The sequence below is a fragment of the Arachis hypogaea genome, chromosome 19 (assembly GCF_003086295.3).
Source record: "Arachis hypogaea cultivar Tifrunner chromosome 19, arahy.Tifrunner.gnm2.J5K5, whole genome shotgun sequence".
Classification (NCBI taxonomy): Eukaryota; Viridiplantae; Streptophyta; class Magnoliopsida; order Fabales; family Fabaceae; genus Arachis; species Arachis hypogaea.
Window position 1 is genome coordinate 156,762,281 of NC_092054.1, and position 21,968 is coordinate 156,784,248.

The window sequence follows — 21,968 nt, forward strand, 5'->3', positions numbered from 1 at the left end:
TATTGGTTGGTCCCATTAATTTTCGTATTAGTGCCATGGACTAATAATAACAAGAGTAAAATATCATTTTTTGTCTTCAACGTTTGAGATAAGTTTTAAAGTTGTCTCTAACGTTTTAATCGTCCTATTTAAGTCCCTAACGTTTCAAAACTGACTCAATGTTGTCCTGTCGTTAGGGATTCATTAACAAAATTGACAGTGGGACAATATTGAATCAATTTTAAAATGTTAGAAACTTAAATAAGACGATTGAAATGTTAGGGACAACTTTAAAACTTACCCTAAATGTTGAAGAGAAAAACGATACTTTCCTCTAATAACAATAATGTGTTGAATTATAGTTTTGAGCCAAAGAATTTGACAATGGAGTAACATTTATTACATGTTCTTGGGTGGATAGCGACGGATTCATAAGTTTCAATCAATAGGAGAAAAAATTATTAATATATATGTGTGCACTCACGTATGTATATATAAAATATAAAATTTAAGCATAATTAACCATATTAATTTAAATATTTCATTTAATATATGAAAATAGTAACTAATAAAATATTATTAAAAGATGAATTTATAATTATTTTTCATTTTTTATATTATAAAAATATTAAATAATAATTTTAATATTTTTTATAAAAAACCAACAATAGTATATTACATTTATTTTTCTTCCGAATAATACCAAAATATTTTTTAGCATCATTAAACATAGTATATTTAATTCCATCTTTTTTTTTAATTATCGTTAATTTAAAAAAATGTAATTTTTTTTAAATAAACAAGTAACTGAGAGGGGATTATTGTATTTTTATTTTTAACGCATCAAAAAAGGTCATTGTATTTTTTTTGTTAAAATAAATTACTAAATAACAAAATAAACCACTAAAATTTATCTAAATATAAATATTTTAAGATTTAATATAAAATTAAATTCAAAATATTTTTAACAATGAGAGCTAATAATTAAAGTAACGGGGCGGGGAAGCCTCTTGTATGTGCGTCAAGTGGAGAGAATCATTGATTGGCAATTTGGCATATCCGATTGTCCCTGTGCATTTCAAGTATAAGGAGATATAGCTGGTCTTCTAGAAAGTTAGGTTTGGTATTTATTCTGGCGGAAGAAAATATGCGAATATCAAAAGGTATTTCAATCTTAAGTCAATGGAAATATTATTTATGAATTTTTTTAAATAAAAAGTTCAACATAATAAAATGAAATAATAATATAAAGAATATTAGACAATTAAAATAAATTAATCATAATTATTTTTGGTATTATCATTAACAATTACAAAAATTAATTATCACTCTATTTTTTGTAACTCCTAATTAATTTATTGATTATTTTTGTTATTTTATCTTTTTTTTAGTCAAGTATTCTAAATAATAATAAAAAAAAATAATCAATCACCTGTTACGTACTTTCTTTCTTATAAGTGTACATGTCTAACTATCAAAATATTACTTAATTATTCTTGAAATAAACTATGGTTTATCATAGGCGAACAACCAAACTCACTACATTTACCAAGTAAACTCACAACTAATAAATAAGTGGTAATTATTCTCAACATTCTTTTTACATAAAACACAAATATTATCATTTTGATCAATAACACCAAATCCACTTAATCTCTCTTTAGTATTGATCCTGCCCACTAATATAAATCAGGTGAATAATTCAACTCGTGGTGGTACTAAGTCAAACTGTAACTTATAATATTCTCTTATATTATTTCAGCCTGCAAAACCTACACAAAAGAGTTAGTAGAATAAACGTTTGATTTATCAAATTTCAACACCAGTTGGTCCTCTCTCTCGTTTGTTAATTTGATTAACTGAAGGATCTCATATAGTTGGTTAACTAATTCTAACTTTCATGGGAATAGTTGTCTTCTCCATTAAAAATTTCATATCCACTCTAGTCCATCCCATAATCTACACTCTCCTATTATAGATCCGCTTTGGTTTGAGACCGAAAAAAGTCTCAGAAAAACGACCTTTAACATACCACATGGTAGCCAATTATCCTTTCAGAATCAAACTCTTCTACCATCCCTACCTCCAAAGACATTTCTCTAATCATATTATCTTTCACCTATTACTCCTTTATCTGTAATTGGCATATATCCTTCCATGGGCCTCATTTTTTAGGCACAGGCTGACAGGAGAGTACTATGTTTAGATTCAAATCATTATATGAACAATCTTTTCTCGAAAATCGCCACCACCACTTGAACAACAAAGCTGTCGAATAATTATATCACTCACTCCCAAACCTCCCAACTTTTTTGGAAATTGTACAATTTTTCACCTCACTAAATATATTCTATGCTTTCCATTCTCCTTACTCCACAGGAACCTCCTCTGCAAAAAAATTAACTTCTTTACCACTGCTTTGAGCATCTTATATAAGATGAGGTAGTAAATTAGCAGACTATTAAGCACAGATTTAATGAGAACTAGCTTACCAGTTTTATTAAGCATTTTTACTTTTCAAAAGCTGAGTTTCTTTTCTACTTTATCTATTATCTATTTCCATATCTTGACCAATTTCGGGTTCGCTACTAAAGAAATACTAAGATTTTAATTGGCAACGAAGCTTCTTTACACCCTAACAATCTACACATCTTTTGTGACCACTCCTGCTCGTAATTAACCGGAATCAAACTAGATTTATCAAAATTAATGCTCAGACCAGACATCATCTCAAAACTCAGTAGTCATTTGTAGTTTCTAATAGACTCCTCTTCCTGAGGACAAAAAAGTATTGTATCGTTTGCGAATTACAGGTGAGACAACTCAATATTGTCCTTCTCGACCAACAAAGGAGTGATCATTCCATGTCTTACTGCATCTCCTACCATTCTATAGAGGAGATCAACAACAAGAACAAATAGGAATGGAGAAACAGGATCTCCCTGTCTTAAGTCTCGTTCCATCTTAAAATATCTAGATGGCGAGTCATTTATCAAAATCGACATAGATGCCGTGCATATAGATTCCTTGATCCACCCTCTCCATTTTTATCCAAAATCCATCTTCTGAAGTACAATATCCACAAAACTCCACTTTACTCTATCATATATATTTTAATAAGTCCAACTTAATTATTGCCGAGCTCTTCTTTTTCATCTTCAGTGACTGCACAGTTTCACATGCAATCAGAGTCTCGTCATGTATCTTTCTTCTCTTTACAAAAGTACTTTAAGTCTCTCCAACTAATCCTAGCATTACCCTCCTCATTCTCCGAACTAACACTTTCGATATGACCTTATACACACATCCTACCATGCTAATCGGCCGAAAATCCTTAATATCCTTAGCTCCAACAAACTTCATAGTAAGAGCCACCTATGTAACATTAAAATTTTTTGGTAGCTCAGCTGACTAAAAGAAATCTATGACAGCTTTAGTGAATTTTGACCTAATATTTTTCCAACACATTTTAATGAAGTTCATATTTGTACCTATCATAACTAGGAGCCTTAGACGACTCACAATCCCATATTACATCCTTTATTTTCTCAATCGATAGCATCCTGTCCAAGTCCACAGACGACTGCTCTTTTTGTATCTGATTAACGAGTCCATCACGGAAACTTATCAAAGGCGACGCTTTCTGATGATACAAATTCTTGTAAAAAGTCTCTTATATCAATCTTGATCTTGGCTTGATTTCTCACCAATCTTCCATTTATCACTAAGGCATTAATCCGATTGTTCATTCTTTTTGCTGCGATTAAGTTATGAAAATATCTAGTATTTTTATCCATATTCTTAGCATGTCGAGAATTTGACATCTGCTTCTAATGTATTTCTATCCTAACATACTATTTCTTACAGAAGCTAACAAGGGCCCTTCTTATTGCCTCCAATGTTCTCTCATAAACTCCATCGCTAATCATATCATCTACCTTTCTGAGTTCATCTTTTAGTTTTTTTTATCCTCTGCTTAATATCACCAAAATTCTCCCTATACCATCTACTTAAAAGTACTGTCAAAGTCTTCAACTTTTAATAAATTAAATATCTCCTAAACCCCTCTATTTCTCCTTCATCATTCTAAAAATTCCTAAATAACATATTGTTTTGTCGATTTTTAGCAAATCGAATGTGGTTTGATATCTAATGGTTTGGGAGCGAAACCTACTCCTCTTTGCAAGTACCAATTTTCTCAAAGTACATCAAAAGTCTTTTGATCGGACAAAAACTTAAGAAAATCTGAAAACAATAAATAAAAACTTTGAAAATAAATTGACTGAATTTGAAATGGTTTGCACTGAATTTAAAGAAAACAGTAAAATGCATTCGATTCAAAAGACTTTTGAAACGAAAAATAAAGATACTGGAATGTAAAATTGGACAATGAAATTAAATGTTGCTTGAAAGATAAATTTGCAAGAAAAGTAAAGTTTGCAGAAAATGTAAATGAAAAGTAAAAACAAGTAGAAGGAATCTTACAGAAAATTGACTCGAAGCAAACTCAGTAAGTCACTGGGATGTGAGTGTGCGTGAGTAATTTTTGAAGCAAAGTTCCAATCCTTGTGCTTTTGAACATTCTCCTATTTATAAGAATCATCGACCAATCAAATTGAAGTATAACCTCCACGTTCCTTATTTCATGAGTAGCCGTTTCCTTTTTTTTTGTTTGACAGAAGTAACGTCCAAAAACAACCTTCAAAATTTAGAGTCTTCTATTTATCTGTGGATCAATTTGTTACTCTTCCTCGACCTTCTTTACTAAAGAATTATCTCGATTTCTTAAAGACACACATTTATTGTCTCTCGAATACACCTTTTTTTCGAACTAAATTATTTCGACTAACACATATATTTCTTTTTCTGATTTGGGTGCTTTTTTACCAATGTTTTGACTTGTAAATTACCGTTTTTTAGTTTTCGACTTGTAATTAAATAATCTTAAAGAACAAAATAATTCGTTTGTCAATTTTCAATGCGTATAATATAAAGAAAATACTAATTTTATTGAGTTATGCGATAAAATTAGTATAAATATAATGATTGAATCACTGTTCATGATTGAATTTAATATCAATATTTAATAGTACTTAATTGTCAATTAAAAATGATTTGATTAAGTTAAATAAGTTAAGTATGCATGTAGTAATTTATTAAACAATAATAAATTTTTAAATAAAAGTTTGATTAATAATAAATTAATTATTAATCCGTTGAATTAAAAAGACTAAAAAAAATATATTTGATTAAGCTAATTAATAATAAACGCTCATATATCATTATTATACATACACATACAACGGCTTTTCTGGATGGAGAGACGAAAATATTAATGACCATATATCTAAACACAACTACTTTATTTACATTAATTAATTAGCAAGTCCTCCATCATGTACGCGTATCTATTTTGTTTTAATATATGTTGTTTTACATTCCGATATCGAATTTAAAATTAAAGATATAGATGCATATGACAGCAATTAAGTATTAACTATGGAAACCCCTTTTTTATTCACTCTACCTACCTCACTTAAGACCACTTGATGATCAAATTTAATTCTTTTATTTGTTCTCTTAATTTATTGTGTTTAATGCTACACTTGCACATGTCCCACGCTGGTGGCTCTGCTGGATATGAATAAAACAAAACACTTCATCCCGTTGCCTTCACCTGCTCATATATTATAGGAAGTTATTAGGAACCACAAATAAACTATTTAGAATTCCTCAAATATACTTATATTTTATTACTAACTAATATGCAAAGCAGCAAGTAATAATTCTCCCGAATCCTCACCAACAAATTAAAAAAGGATACCTACTTTTAATAATAATGCTTCTAGTATTTTTTTTAGTCACGTGGTAAAGCTAAATACCTTTTCTATTTTAGTGGGCGGCTCAGATCTCAATTCTCGTAACATTTTTTAAGTTTGTAAAATAGTAAATAAATCACGTGAGTGAGAAACAATATTTAACAAAATGTAGTAGTAGCATGGCTTTGAGTAAGAAGCAAGAACTTGCTAATTGACTATTTTATTTGATGCACTACACATGTTACTTTATATTTTCTCTTGCCACTTAATTATTAGAAATAAAAAATAAAAAATATAAGTAACAAGCAATTAACTGATAAACTTAGCAGTCAATTTTTTTTAAAAAGTTATTTTAAAATTTTAAAATTTTAAAAAATTAAGTTTACGCTAAAAAAATACGTGTTCTTTCATTTTAATTTATCGCGTTTCGATTTTTTCTCTAAATTTTTATGTTGTGCTCTCTTCTTCTAACTTGTCTCGCTGTGTCGTCGTGCCCTTTGCATCGAACTCCTCTCGCTGCAAAACCGCGTCATCTTTCTCTAACTCTCCTTGTTGCGCCGCCACTTCTTCTATTTTTTTTATGTTTTGAATGTCTTTTTTTTAGGTTTTAAATTATTTTTTAAATAGTTTTAGATGTTTCTTTTTCTTGATTTTTGAATGCTTTTTTTCTTATATTTTAAATTTTTTTTATTATCCAATATCTCTCAAATTTAAACATAAAAAATTTAGATGTAAAAAACATTTAAAATGATTTATTTTTTATTGTACATTCTCAGGAACAAAAAATATATATTGACAGCGAACGACGACTGAGCGACGGACAGTAATAGGCGACACAGAATAATAGTACAATTATAGTATGACACAGTGACGGAAATCGTTAAAAGCGATACTAAACAGCGCAACTAAGTGATGAGATTAATTAGGATTATTCTTAATTTAGAGTTATAATTTTTTTTATTAATTTTTTTTACAGTTCATATATTAATTAGCTATAGTTGACTGGTTTCCTAGTTAATTATTTAATAAAATTGTTTTATCAACATCAATAATAGTACAGCTGATACAATTTTTCCCACAATAATGATAGTAATTGATACTAGACTTATATTCTAGAAACTAATTAAATTTGCAGTTAATTATTGAGTTAATAAGTATGAAGCATGATTGTACGAAGCTATAAGAAAGTAACATGAAGAAACTAAGAAAGTCAACAAATAAAGCGTCCTTGACTACAATTTACGGAGGCTAATAATTCACGTTATTTGTGATCATCATAACTTGTAGTGACCACTCTTAGAGAAACACGTTATTTTGAACTGAACCACGCAAGTCAACTACCACCACTTTAAGTATATTATAATAATTATTTTTATTATTCTCCAGGAAAATTTTAAATTTATAATTTAAAATAAAAAATAATGATTTAAAAAAATTAATTAATATTGTTTGAAAAATAATTAGTCTAGTTGAATTCTTGTTATATACGTATATACGCTGTAATATTTTCTGTATATGGGCACGCAAGGCCTTATAATTTTATACGGGTACGGATTTTTCGTTAGTAGAAAAGTGAGATAAAGTATAACAAAATGTACAAAAAGAAAAAAGAATTAAAAGAGGTCAACTAATGATAAAATGATGAGAAATGTTATTAGTTGTATTTTTTAAGAATTTATTATTATTTAATAAAAAATGCTAGTTATTTTTTAATTTTATTATTTATTTAAATTTTTTTAAAATTTATTATTATTTAATTAAATTTAAATATTTATTTTTACGTATCAGTTATTCAAAAGATCAGGAGAATTATTTATTTTTTATTTTTTTTCTTATGGCAGAATAAAAGATAATATTTAAAAAATATCTAATTATACTGTTTACTTAATTTAAATATCTATTTTTACGTATTAATTAGTCAAAAAATATTCTTGTCTATTAATTTGATCAAAAATTAAGAAATTATTTATGTTTTATTTTTTATATTCTTTTTCTTCTAAAAAGACTGAATAAAAAATAATGTTTAAAAGATACCTAATTTGACTGTAAAATTATACACTGCTCCGTATGTACATGAAAGTTCGATACTGTCGGGGATATTCAAATTACGTATTTCATGCGTGAATGTTTGATACGAAGGGATATCCATTCCAATGACGTAATCAATTATGTAATATTGAATCGAATGTCTTTGATATAAACAATGTTGAATCTAATGCATGCATTGGTGAATAATATCTCATCATCATGCCGAGGATCAATGAATTTGTTTTTATTTAGTGTTTGTATTTCGTGTAATAATAGTTATACACAACTAAATGACTAATACAAGGTCCAATTGTAAACTGTGGGACATAATTTAAAAAGAAATAAAATCTATAAACGGAAACGGACAAGACATAGTCCCTAGTGGCCCTAGTCATTTAATTTAAAATCTTTTTATTTATAGAAATTGTTCCAGACTAAGAAAAGATGTCGGTAAAATAGAGAAATTTACGCACCTGCCAGGCTGCCACTTATTTTATTTATACCTTTTCTTTTTACAAATAATCTCGGATAAAAAAGAGACTTTTAATTCCTTTCATTATCGTATTAATGATGCTCTTTTAATTCCCTTCTCTATCCCATGGCAAGTTACACTGTGTGCTGAGGAGGATGGAAACCTGATAAATATGAAATTATTTTGCTTTTTTTAAAATATATCTGTTATTTTAAAATTAATTATTAAAATAACATCTTAAACCTAACCTCGTTTTTGTCCCCCCGATGATTTGATTAAAAATAACATTAAAATATTAAATCTGAATTCACATGTATGGTTATACATATTTATAAACTATGATGACATGTGCATATTAAAAATCATTATCAAATTAATTATCGATTTAAAATATGTTTAAATATTTATACGCAAATATACAGTAAATATATAATAATTGATTTAATAATTTGAAATAAGGTCAGGAGTTAGGGCCGTATTGGTAGGGGGTAGAAGCTGCCCATGATTTTCACATTTCTCATGAAAAAAAATAGAAGAAACACTTGAGTTCTTAATATATTAATATTTGAAAAATTTTTGATTTCACATTATAATCCCTAAGAGGTTCTTATTAATTATCTTATTTTGTCTATTAAGTTATTTTATGAAAAATAAATTTTTCATTAATTCTTTTTTCTCATTTCATGAAGTTAGAATGATTCCCATCCTCGGCTCCTCCCCCACCCTCTTTTTCTTGTGAAATAATAAAAAAAAAAAGGTGAAAACTCAGGTGCAGTCAACTCTACGTAAAATTGATAGTTGAAAGTCGTTAATGAAAATTTAGTCAAATTAGTCAATTTATCTGACGACTCTCATCTATCAACTTTACGTAAAGTCAACTGCATCTGAGTTTCCAAAAAAAAAATCTCTTTCAAATAGTTAAAAGAGCAAATAATCTATTTCGTACGTATTACGTATATATGTAACACTTAATACGAACCTAAAAGCTGCTTTCATCACCGTAATTAAATTTGTCGTTCTCATATTACAGCTAAGCACGCATGCATAGCATTGGTTAAACTTTGTTTTGGTCAAATCACTTTGGTAAATATTAGTTAAATCTATATTTTAGTTAAATCTATTATTTTTCTTTAGATAAATAACTTTTTAAAAATATGACGAAAAAAACTTATATATTTTATTTTTATAAAATTCAAAAATTTTAATGTAATAAATTTTTTTTTATGAAAATATTCAATTTTAAAAGATTTATTTAGATATATACTAAAAAAAATTAAAATAAAAAACATATTCATGCTCATTAAAATATTTATTTTAATTATATACTCTTGTTGTCTATATTTATACAAAAGTCCTCCGCGCAGCAGTTGTATATATGCACTATTTTTTTTCCCAGCTCAAATAAAAAAGTTTCTTATTGTTATTTTTGTTAAACGTTCTTAAAGTTGTGATATATAAAAATTATTTACTATATAAAGAAAAAACATTTTTTCATCTTTGACAAAAAAAAGAAAAAGAAAAAGAAGGAAATCCATTAAAATTAAAGGACTCGTGTCGCATAGTTAAAACTATATAAAGAAAAAACAATAAATTATGATGATGACGATGAAACACATATATTATAGTGTGTCCTCATCATCAACTTGCGTGAGGAATTTTGAATATGCAAATAACTACAGTAGCTCAGTTTGATTTTACATGTTTTTTTTTTTTTTTCTTTTTTAAGTTTTTTTTTTCAATTTATTTTATCGGAAAATAACCTTTTTTTGCTACCAAGACTATACATACTTTTCAGCGGTCCTAAATGCAATATAATGGACAACAATGTAACAATCATGATTGAGTGTATAACTGTATTTTTAATTGTGAAATCAGAAGTTTTATAAAATTTAAATATAATAATTAAATAAACAGGTGGAAAGTTTCTGTTACCTATAGTGATTCTAATATAGAGTAAAGTATCGTTTTTGTCTCAAACGTTTGGATAAATTTTATTTGTGTCCTTAACGTTTAAATCGTCCTATTTGTATCCTTAACGTTTATAAAAGTGATTCAATGTTATCCTATTATCAATTATACTAACAAATCAGATTATATTTTTCAATTATTCTCACTTAGATGTATTTATTCTCAATTAGGTCTCACCTGGATGTGGTTGATTTTAATATTATACCCACTATTTGTGTTTAGATTCAATTATGTCCTTAGAAAAGTGAATTATGTAAATGTTGTAGGAATTAGTTTTAACATTTGATGAGCTATTTTTCGGAGTAGATCATCGATTCTATCCCAGATATTTATATTCTAACTTCAAGAAGAGGTTTTTAAAACTTAAACTAAAGCGCTCATGATGTGTAATTGACGGCAGGATAATATTGAATCACTTTTACAAACGTTAGGGATACAAATAGGATGATTTAAATATTAGGGACACAAATAGAATTTATCCTAAACGTTGGAGACAAAAACGATACTTTACTCTTCTAATATAGGTAAACGTTTATTATTATAATAGTTAATTTTATTTAAGTCACATTCATTTACGCAACCTTCATAAGATATTCTAATATTTTATTTTATTTAAGTCCACTCAACTTTTATGTGAAACATGTGTATCAACTTTATCCACATACGTTAGTTCATTTAGCAAATTTATATAAAAAAATAGCAGTAGAAATTAATTTTTTAGTCAATATTAATTAATTTTTTTATATTAAATTTTAAATCTTAATCGTAACTCTTAAACCTTAAAAAAAATTGAAAATTAAAAAAATAATTTAAAAAATGAAGCAAAAGAGGCTAAAATAAAATAGAATAAAAATAAATTAACAAAATTAAAGTGAGTGTTATTAGTTACTACAAACAAAATAAATGGAAGTATACATCCATTTCTTATGAGAGTTGGAGACTTTAGAGAGTACAAGAGCATTTCTCTAGAAGTAATAAATTAATTTATAATATAATTTATTATGACGATAGACTATACTATAATGTGGCTAAAAAATTTATATATAAATAATTTTACTGTGAAATACAAAAGTATTTTATTATTTTAGTATTTTACATAGTTGTAGTGATAGTACACGATGTTTTGTAATATTTTTTTTTAAATTATAAAAAAATTAAATGTTATTAATGTTTCGTAATAAAAAATATTATTTTAATTATTAAAACATAAAATATTACTGACGTTTTGTTAGAAAAATATTATTTTAATTGAAGATACATAAGAATTATTGACGTTTTATAAATAGCCATAGTTGTGTTCAATACATAATTTGATTCATGATAAAGAATTTTACCTTTAATAATATAATATTAAAAAAAAAATTTACTCTACTGTAGTTCCCATTATTATTTTTATAATATATTTTATTTTATATTTTTAAATATTAATAATAAATTAAAGACATAAAAATTTAATATTTTTTTAATTGAAAATAAAAAAATTTAAATTCGTACTCTTTAGATAAATACAAAGAGACTAATCTATTTGAGCTATAATTAATTCGCAGCATTTTTTTTTTTAATTGCATATTGACGTGAAGATATATGGTGAGAGTATTCCTGTGTTATTTAAGGTACGGGAGCTTGGTGGAAGAAAACACAAGAGAGTGTTATTTGCGAGAAAAAAAGAAAAGAGAAGCAGAAAAATGGGGTCTGAAGCTGCCATACACGTCTTGCTGATTTCGTTTCCAGCACAGGGACACATAAACCCTCTCCTAAGGCTAGGAAAGTGCTTGGCCGCCAGGGGCTTATTCGTCACTTTCTCCACCACCGAGGATGCTGGCAAGGACATCAGAAACGCCAACAACATCGCCGAGAAGTTCGTTGCTCCGGTTGGCGATGGTTTCCTCAAGTTCGAGTTCTTCGACGATGGCTTACAGGACGACGATCCCATCAGGAAGAATCTGGCAGATCACACGAAGCATCTGGAAGTTGTCGGCAAGAGATTCGTTTCTCAAATGATCAAGAAGCACGCAGAGTCAAACCAACCAATCTCTTGCATCATAAACAACCCTTTCTTCCCGTGGGTTTGCGACGTTGCTCTAGAACACGGTGTTCCTTCTGCTCTCTTGTGGATTCAGTCAACGGCAGTCTTCACCGCTTACTATCACTACCACCACAAACTGGTTAGCTTCCCTTCACACGATCAACCTTACATCGATGTTAATTTACCTTCCGTTACGCTCAAACACAACGAGATCCCAGATTTCTTGCACCCTTTCAGTCCCTTCCCGATTCTGGGAACAGTCATATTAGAACAGTTCAAGAACTTGTCCAAACCCTTCTGCATCTTGGTGGACACATACGAGGAGTTAGAGAAGGATTTCATCAGCTTCTTCTCAAAATCAATGAGCATAAGGCCCGTGGGCCCGTTGTTCAAGAACCCGAAAGCAAGAATGGGAGGAAGTAACATTCGTGGAGACATGATAACAAAGTCAGCGAACTGCGTTGAATGGCTGAACTCGAGAGAACCGCGTTCGGTGGTTTACATAAGCTTCGGGAGCTTGGTGTACCACCCGCAGGAGCAAATAGACGAAATTGCCCATGGGCTTTTGGAGTCTGAGGTGTCGTTTTTGTGGGTTTTGAAGCTGCCACCTAAGGACTGGAACGTGAAGCCGCATGTTCTTCCAGAAGGGTTCGTTGAGAAGACTGCTGAAAGGGGAAAAGTGGTTCAATGGAGTCCACAAGAGGAGGTTCTGTCACATCCTTCTGTGGCGTGTTTTGTCACTCACTGTGGTTGGAACTCTACAATGGAATCACTGGCTTCTGGTGTTCCAATGTTGACTTTTCCTGCCTGGGGTGACCAGAACACCAATGCCAAGTTCATCGTCGATGTTTTTGGCGCTGGGATCAGGTTGGGTTATAGCCAAGCAGAGAATAAGATCGTTAACAGAGACGAGGTTAAGAAGTGTTTGTTAGAAGCTATGGTTGGGGAAAAAGCAGAGCAGTTGCAGCAGAACGCATTGAAGTGGAAGAAAGCGGCTGAGGATGCTATCTCTGACGGTGGTTCTTCTGATCGGAATCTTGATGCCTTTGTTGAAGATATCAAGAACCGTGGTGCTGCTGCTCTTAATGTCATTAGCAGCATCAACAATAATAATAAGATTCCATATTAAGGGAATCATGACTAATGTTGTTCCTTTTTTAAAAAGAATTATTTGTATTTGTAACATTTTGTTCTCATCACCAGATTGTTATTAAGTGTTTTTAATGCATTATTATTGTTGGAATTAACGTATTCAAGATTAATTATCAAGATTTATTTTCTCCATTTCTAAAGCCTCAAAAAAGAATTGTTCCTACTAGTTCTCCCACTTCCAAAAATTAAACAAAAACCATTAAGTTAAAAAATTTTGATATGGAAGTAAAATAAGTGTTATACCTTAACGTGATAATTTTTTGTGTTTCTTAAAACTACCGGTCCTATTTGTGTTTAAAATTTTTTAAAAGTTTTGAGTACAAAAAATTGTCCGATTTGTGTACTCCAAATTTTTTTAATTTTTTCAACACAAATAGAACGGTTCGAGTACAGAAATCGAACGGTCCGATTTATGTACCTAAAAACCAGACGATTGGATTTATACTCCGTACATTAAATCATTCTACATTTTAGAAAAATATTACAGTAGATCGTTAATCCAATATTAAAAATAAAAAAAGAAACCATTACTGTTTTCTTTTTGGGTATTTGAATTATTGTTGTACGTGTTCATTAGTTTTATCGTCTGGTACATAAATTGAAATTTTAGTTGGCGTGTGATACATTATTAATGAATCCACATGCAAGGAAAGAAGAAAGTAGGGGAAGACTTTGGTAAGAATATTAGTCTTCTAACCAGAAGAATTTACTTTATTTTTGTTATAAGAGCAGAGTTAGGTGAGGTAAACAAAGAAATCAAAAAAGAAAAAGAAGAAAAGAGTTAGGTGAGTGAGTGATCCCGTTTAATATCAGTTTATCACCGAAATATATAATCATTTATAAGGTTAGCACTTAGTCCCATCGTACAATGCACATGGGAGGGGCTCAGATCACGTGCGTTTTTTTATGCCTAGGTTTACTCAATACCTTTATAGGGAGACAACCATGGCGTAGTATAGGGTAAGTAAAGAGAGAGAATGGTTAACGTTTGTTCATGAGAAAATTTCCGGAGTTGTAAGTTTTTAATAATTTTAATCAGTATTTAGTAGGTATAAATATTAAATTTTTTTTAACAGATAAACTCTATTGATTTATATATATAAATTTTAATAAATTAAATATAAATTATATGAATATATTTTTATAAGTGTGAATGTGAATTATTATTAATTAAATATTGGCTCAAAATGTTAATAATTATTGGCAGCATAGGATTGTTGTTTATTTATATATAATGGTGTATTATTTATTTCTTATTGGTGAGGCACTGGTGAAACAGTCCGCTAGAGAAGGAAATGAGAAACACGTTGATTCAATTTCAAATGAGAAACGAGAAATCAGAAATGAGAATCGGATACTGGCCAAAAATCAATGTTTTGTCGCCCAATGTCTTAAGAAATCATGACTAAACACTAACGTGTACACAGTACTACACAGTTTTTGAGGTTACAGAAATAAAAGTATTTTAGTGTCTTTTTTTTTTTTGTATTTCTCTAATATTATTATTGCATATACTTCTACCATTTTTCTAATACAAATAGTAAGGCATATTCGAACACATGTATCAAATCTTTATTGAATGTGCCATTGGATCCAGAATGATATTTTTTTAACACTAAAAAAATAAAATTCTTTTTTATAATAAATAAATCCTGTATTTAGACACATGATGAATCAATAATTTACCACAATTTTCATACCAAGAGATAGAATAAGGGTACAAAGGATACTTTGCTTGCTTATATTTTTGTAGAGTAGTGCTAGGAGCTAATGACCTAAGTGTACAATGGGCTAAATCTTTGGTTTATGAATAAAATGAACATTATTTATACTAGGGATAATAAACATCTCATGTTATAAAAAGCTAATTTTAGATTCATCAAGGTTCAAACTCTTGACCTTCCAGATTTGGAACTCTTATACCATGTTCTAAAACCACTCATCCCAAAAGCATAACTTGACAGGACAATGTAACACTAATAATAATATCTCTAATACTTGCTAAACCTTTATTGTACATATTATACGCTTAGGTCATTGGCTCCCTATACTTTCTCATTTTTGTAAGCTATGGTTATACGGAGACTAATGAAGGAATAAGTAACCTCGTCATAATAATAATATTAATAATAACAATAATCATATAAAAGATGCTTTAGATATTACAGAAGGTATGTGCTTGCATTGCCATTGAATCTTTCCTCTATGGTTCATAATTTTTACAGGAAGGAGATCAAAGAGATGGGCTCCACAGAATATTAACTTTATGGAGGGATTCACGGATCAATAAACCGTTACACTATATTACATGGTGCAAGTAATAACGGCAAATATTATAATATTGTATTTTTAAATGCTACTATATTTGCCCGATGACTTGAAAAAATTAATCATAGGATCATATAGATCTTGTCTTGCTTGCAAGCTTAAAATAAAGTCAACATGGCCATAGTTTTCAAGATAAACCAGCTCCGGTGTGGATGGCAATTCCTGGAGAGTGTGCTTGACATCTGTTACATCTGCTAAAGCATCATTTCCACCATAAGCCATCCACAAAGGCAATGATTTTGGTATGCGGCTAAGATCGAACTTTGGTGGTTTGAACTTTCCATACACTTTCACATTTTTTAACTTTCCATAATCATACTTGGAGAAAGTACCTTCGCGGATCACTGTAGACACATGCATTATTAGAGAGAGTGTAAAAGTATTTAATTCAAACCATTACATCAAAAGTGAAACCAACATTATAAGAAGCACATGCCAACTAGCTAGAAATTCATTATTTTATGGATGTGGCTTTTCAGCTTTTTGGCAAGATAAAACACATCATACCCAACATAAACATTTATCCCGTGCCAATAATGCTAGGTACACATAATTGAACACAAGATACGTAATAGAATTTGCTTCACTAATTCATTAGTCCAGTAATTCTCCTTACTCTCACTAACATGCATTTTTCCAACACATTAAGAGATGAACAATGCTGTAAACTATAAAACTAATGATAATAATATAACAAAAGGCACAAGTTAAAATTGATTGAGAGTTCATACCTGTTTTACAATATATGTTTATCTAGGAGACTACTTTAGCTACTTTATATCATGCAAATGCCATGGTCATAATTAGTCATGATCATTGCAAATAAAGAGAAAGAAAGAAAAAAGAACAGAGGTATCGGATATGATGAAAACCTATGACTAAAATAACAAGTAGTAATGTTCATAAGCTATCTATCTATCTTTAAAGCTACAGTCTACTGAATAAGGATATTGGAGCATACTCTGGAAAAGGTGGTTCAAGTTTTTGGCAGATGACGGGTGAGGTTCTTGATCAAGATAATAGGCCACACGTGACTCATTGAAGCAACAGTTCTTCCCTGCAATTTCATTGAAGTGGCTTGAGCAAAAAAAGCATTTAACAAACCCCATGCGCCGGGGTGGTGAACAAAAAACCAAACAAAAAATCAACAAAGCATGTGGAATAAGCCAAATGGAAACTTCCCAATTATTTGATCCAAATGAGTTACTGAATTAGTTAATCAGTTCGCAGATTACATCTACTAGCTGTTAAAGGCAGAGAGAGGATATCCTTTGGATTTTCTCAGTGCATTATGCCATTGCCTTCACTATAACCAGAGGGAAACAGATTTCACCATAATGTTTCAGGTCAAGGAAGTAACTAACTTCAATGGAAGTCCAGGAAAACTATTTTTGAGGGCACATCAACATGGTCCACACCATAAAATCCACTTCTTTAACCTTTAAAGTATTTTATAAATTCCGTTCAAGGCATAACTTTATTTCCATTCCACCATATACCCAGCTGCAAGTCCAGGAAATGGGAAAGCAGCAAGGGAATTAAGAGGCTCATGAGAAGATTTTTATTTTATTTTAGAACATACTACCTTATCGCTGACAACTATTCCTACCTAGTAAACATGATATCTCAATAAGACAGGCAATGCACATAAGGATTCCTACACAAAATTGAAATGCAACTCCAAATTTAATTTAGTGAAAGAAAAAAGTGCAAGGTGGTAATTCATTGATATCAATATTTGATATGCAAGGTGCAAGCTGAAAATTGAGTGAGTGAGAAAAATCAGATAGGGTTGTAAGTTTGCAAACTCTGCCTTATCAGCAGAACACTTTGCCAACAGCTAAATCAGACTAGGCTTCACCTCCACTCAAGTAGATACAGACTTCACAATTCACACACTGGAAAAAGAGAACAAGCTTACAGCAGTGGACCTAAACAAGAAGAAAAAGATAGTCCACTGACCATAACCCCATGAAGATTGACCATAGAAAACTCTCATCTGGAGAAAATTATTTGGATTGGATAGTTAATCACTTACATCAGTACCATGGACACCACATATTTGAGTTCCGGAAATTGGAGAATATAATAACAGCATGAACAAACACATAAACCAATAATAACATTCATAGCCTAGCATCTGAAATAAAGTCAAATCCTTTTAAGCACAGAGGACAGAGATAGTGTCGGGCACATGAACCTGTTATGGATGAAAGCATGTCACCGCAGCTTAGACGCGTATCACACAAGGAAACCAAGAGATTGGTTCCCCACTCACTGAAAATGAGTATGGAAAATAGAGAAGTTAAACATTTACTGAACTAGAAATACACTCAAGAAATGTAGGCAAAAGGAAAAGAGGGTGACCGGAGGATCACCTTTTGAAGTTCAGTTGATGAATACCCATGGTAAGAACCATCTGAATAAAACCAGTAGTCATTACTAATCTCAAAGGCCCACTTTCAGACTGAAACTTGGTAGTCATAGAGTAAATAAGAAATACCTGATCGATGTGCATGCTAACCATTCTAAGCACAAGAGGTGCAGTGGCATGATCCAAATATGATATTGGAGAAAGAAGGGCTGCAGCTTCAACTTTTTCTACTATATCCGGTTGAGTGAAGGCAGCAAAAGATATAATTGTTCCCTGGAAATAAGAGAAATTAATAAAATGCATACTACAACCACCACCAAATAGCAAGTGAAAAGGATGATGTCCAGAATCATAACTACCTGTGAATGCCCAACTATGAATAGCTTTGAATTTGTTACTGAATATATGTAATTGATCATTTCTGCCATATCATACAGGGCTAATTCCTGCCAGCTCCAATCCCAGAATTTCTATAAAGGGACCAAAGTTGAATCAATCACATGATGCATTGTACAAACTCTGGCTCTAACGATTCCAATAAAAATAATATACACTGAAAATGACAGTGAAATGAAAATATAAGTATCATGACAATTTAGAATATTTTCTCAAGATCAGTCGTTATCAACAATCTTATGGATGTTGCAATTCTTCTCCTCCATGCTTTCTTCCCTTCTTGTGATAAGTGATCACCAACAGTGCTTTGGTACTAAATTTGGTGCTGAATATAAGTAGCTTCAGCACTGAGAATAATTTAATAATTCTTATTTCAAATATATCAAAGTAAATAGAAAAGGCTTGATAACATTCAGCACCAACCCTTTTACTATTAAATAATTGAATGATAAAACCTACTAAAGTATGACCTCATTCATATCAATTGCAAATGTTTCCCCCAATTCAAATTCAGAATAAATGAACATTTGGTTCTTAGTTTTGACTCATAATTATTTTAGCACTGAACTTTATGCACTGATATTATTTTCAGTTTAATCACACACACCCTCAGCATCTCTATAGGCCAAAGAAGAGCCACACACCTTATTCTTCACTGAATAAGACCTATGACCATGGCTCCAGCGTGTTCCACGCACATTTCCTACCCATACATCAAAACCTTGATCTGCAAGGATGAAGCCCAATGATTGTTCAGGAGTATTTAGAAACCATGCATCACCTGCCTGATCACGTCAAATAGCATCAACATATCAAAATGGAGATTCAATCAGATTGTTTAAAACTTCAAAAGGGAACTTCACTAAATCCTGAACAAGTAAACTTGTAACATTAATCCAATTATCCAAATATAGCCCTATGACAAAGTGGAGTGAGTTGAAACACACTGTAACTTGCTATAAGAACATATATCTATTACAAAGAGTAAAGTGATGAAATGAAGGAGAGGGCACCAACCATGAATAGGCCATGCAGAAGCAGAACCGGAGGTCCTCGCTCTCCTGCATGCCCGAAACGAAGAGAAGACGAAGAAGAAGACACACGCTGAAGACCTAACAAGAAACCATCCTTGGTTTGAATCTGAAAATCAACACAGAAAACAGGACAAATTAAAACAACAACTCTCCAACACTTTGCTATTAGCTGACACCAAAAGACACTATCAATATTAGCAGACGAATAATGACAATAATAACAACAAATGAATAATAATCTGAATGATCCAATTTTAGCATTATCAAATCAAAGCAATAAAGGTTGAATTTCTGCGACTGCAAATAATATCAATTTAAAATATCAAATATTCGATGTTTAAGAGAGAAGGAAAAAAGAGGTTGAGTGAATTGGTTGTTGAAGTAAGGTATAGAGAGTGAGGGGTTACCATGTATTCGGAGCAGGGGTAACCGGCGGGGAGAATGAGCTCGTCGCAGAGAGTGGGCTGTGGTTCGGATTTGCCGCCACCGTCGAAGCAGTCAACGGAATCTCCGAAAAGTACAGAGACGGTTATGGAAATGGCTGCCAGTGCCGCCAACAACCTCCGCGCCATGACGAAAGATTGAATGCACCTCGCTCCCTCCCAATCGCAGGGGAAGGATGAGTCTACGATCTTCTGAGTGAAGCCTCAGAGTAGCACTATTATAATAGCAGCGGGATTGGGCACCACCACGCGCTTCTAACGGCGCGTGATGCGAAAACTACCGAATGCTTATACTCTCAACGGTACTAGTAGTTAGTTATTTATTTGCAACTGCTTATCTGATTACCGTTAAAAATACTCCAACTTATTCATTTGCGATTCTTTCTTCACACTATTATTCTCATTTCATATCGGTGGTTATAAACTTATAATAACTTCCATTACCGTATGTTAATGTTAATAGAGGGTAGAGTATGAATGACGCTTAGGGGAACGGCGCATTAAGTAGCTTGGTTTTACGGAGGGGGTGTTTACGTTGCATTTAATTTTGTATTGCAAATTTTCGAAGTAGCTTGGTTAAGGGAAGTTTCATGGACATGGAAGTATACCGTAGAGGTGGTTGTTGATGGCAAACCGCAACCACCGCTCTTTGGCGGGGATGAAACATGGCGCGCTCTGGTTGGAGTGAAAATCCACGCGCAATTTCATAGCGAGTGGGCACGTCATCCCCTAATCAAAACTCTAATTATTGTGTTTCTTTTAAACAAGTTATCCACTTCCATCCCAATTTTATTATTTTTATGTTTTTTATTATCTATCAATAATTCAGGACGCCAGATGTTTTTTCATTTTTTGGGTACTCGTTCTAGTTTGCCTTTTACTTTTTTGTTTTTGGTTGTCAACAATGAAGTGATAACCATGAATTTCATCAAATTAGGCCCATCCAGGAAATAACTTTCTGGGCTTAGTGTTTCGTATTTTGTTGGCCCAAAAAGAGATATCACCCTGTCGAACAAAAAGGAGAATGACTATTGGGCTTACTCGTTTTAGTAGCTTTTATCGAATAGGGTCCCATCCTGACCCAAAAAAAGGAGGTAAATTTCAGTGAGTATCCTAAAATTAATTAATTAATTAATAAAAGATTAGAAAATAAAGTCTCAAATAATTTAAAAGAACCCTCCATGTGGTAACTTAAGATGGGTTTGGTTATAAAAGTAGGATAAAATAGAACATTAAAAATAAGACATAAATAATAGAGATACAAAAATTAATATTCTTATAATTTATTTGATGATAAACTAAAATAAATTATAAAATTTATATCTTATTTATTGAATAAAATTTTATATTTTTATCTCAATCTCACGTGCTTATGAATAAACGCATCCTTGACAGATAGAATGGGATGAGTTTAGAGTTGACCGAATATATTCGGAAAGCTAGAATAAAGCATGCTTCAGCATGTTTAATATATTGCTATTAAAGTTAATTTAATTTGATGATGTGAAATAATCAATGTTCTGAAAACCGGTCATCTGATCGATCCGGTTAACTCCTAAAACCGTATTACAAAAAATCGATAAAAATTAGTTAAACCGGTGATTAATCGGTGAACCGGATAAACAGGACGGGTTTTTCAGAACTCCGGTTTTGCCACCTTATAAAAAACGGCGTCGTTTTTTGACGCTTAAAAAAAAAAAACGTTCAATAACCCACACCCACCCAATCCCTTCGAGCCTAACGCCTCTCTCTCCCCTTCGAATCCTAATTTTCTCAATGAGCTGAAGGCTGAAGCCAGCAGGAACGCCTCCACTCCACCGTCCTGACCACTATCGGCAGCGGCAGCGGCCACCAGTCGTTGCCACCATCACCACTAGAAGCTTCTGTCGCCATCGTCGTCGGAAGGTCGGGGCATAGCTTCTGTCGTTAGCCGCCTCTGTCCTGCCGAG

At 31.3% G+C, this 21,968-nt stretch overlaps 2 protein-coding genes across 2 annotated transcripts; one reads left to right on the forward strand and one right to left on the reverse strand.

Annotated features, from left to right (window-relative positions):
* The first annotated feature begins 11,784 nt into the window (after window positions 1-11,784).
* On the forward strand, window positions 11,785-13,535 carry LOC112775566 (putative UDP-glucose glucosyltransferase). The gene has a single exon (XM_025819264.3). The coding sequence runs from the start codon at window positions 11,952-11,954 to the stop codon at window positions 13,419-13,421; it is 1,470 nt and encodes a 489-aa protein (XP_025675049.1). The 5' UTR covers window positions 11,785-11,951; the 3' UTR covers window positions 13,422-13,535.
* Window positions 13,536-15,606: 2,071 nt separating this feature from the next.
* Window positions 15,607-20,754, reverse strand: LOC112776159 (triacylglycerol lipase 1). Its single transcript, XM_025820192.3, has 9 exons — window positions 19,984-20,754; window positions 19,560-19,682; window positions 19,187-19,327; window positions 18,506-18,616; window positions 18,276-18,419; window positions 18,151-18,191; window positions 17,973-18,049; window positions 16,734-16,829; window positions 15,607-16,116 (listed from the first exon to the last, which is right to left on the reverse strand). Exons 1-9 carry the CDS (start codon window positions 20,146-20,148, stop codon window positions 15,794-15,796), a joined length of 1,221 nt encoding a protein of 406 aa, XP_025675977.1. The 5' UTR covers window positions 20,149-20,754; the 3' UTR covers window positions 15,607-15,793.
* Between the last annotated feature and the right edge of the window lie 1,214 nt (window positions 20,755-21,968).

What these genes read in the sequence shown, in the direction of transcription:
- LOC112775566 (XM_025819264.3), top strand. Translation starts at nt 11,952, where the DNA reads ATGGGGTCTGAAGCTGCCATACACGTCTTGCTGATTTCGTTTCCAGCA.
- LOC112776159 (XM_025820192.3), bottom strand. Translation starts at nt 20,148, where the DNA reads ATGGCGCGGAGGTTGTTGGCGGCACTGGCAGCCATTTCCATAACCGTC. An exon ending in ACCCCTGCTCCGAATACATG is followed by an intron (nt 19,683 to 19,983) that starts GTAACCCCTCAC and finishes GTTGATTTTCAG; the next exon opens with ATTCAAACCAAGGATGGTTT. An exon ending in CATGCTTTCATCCATAACAG is followed by an intron (nt 16,830 to 17,972) that starts GTTCATGTGCCC and finishes ATGAAATTGCAG; the next exon opens with GGAAGAACTGTTGCTTCAAT.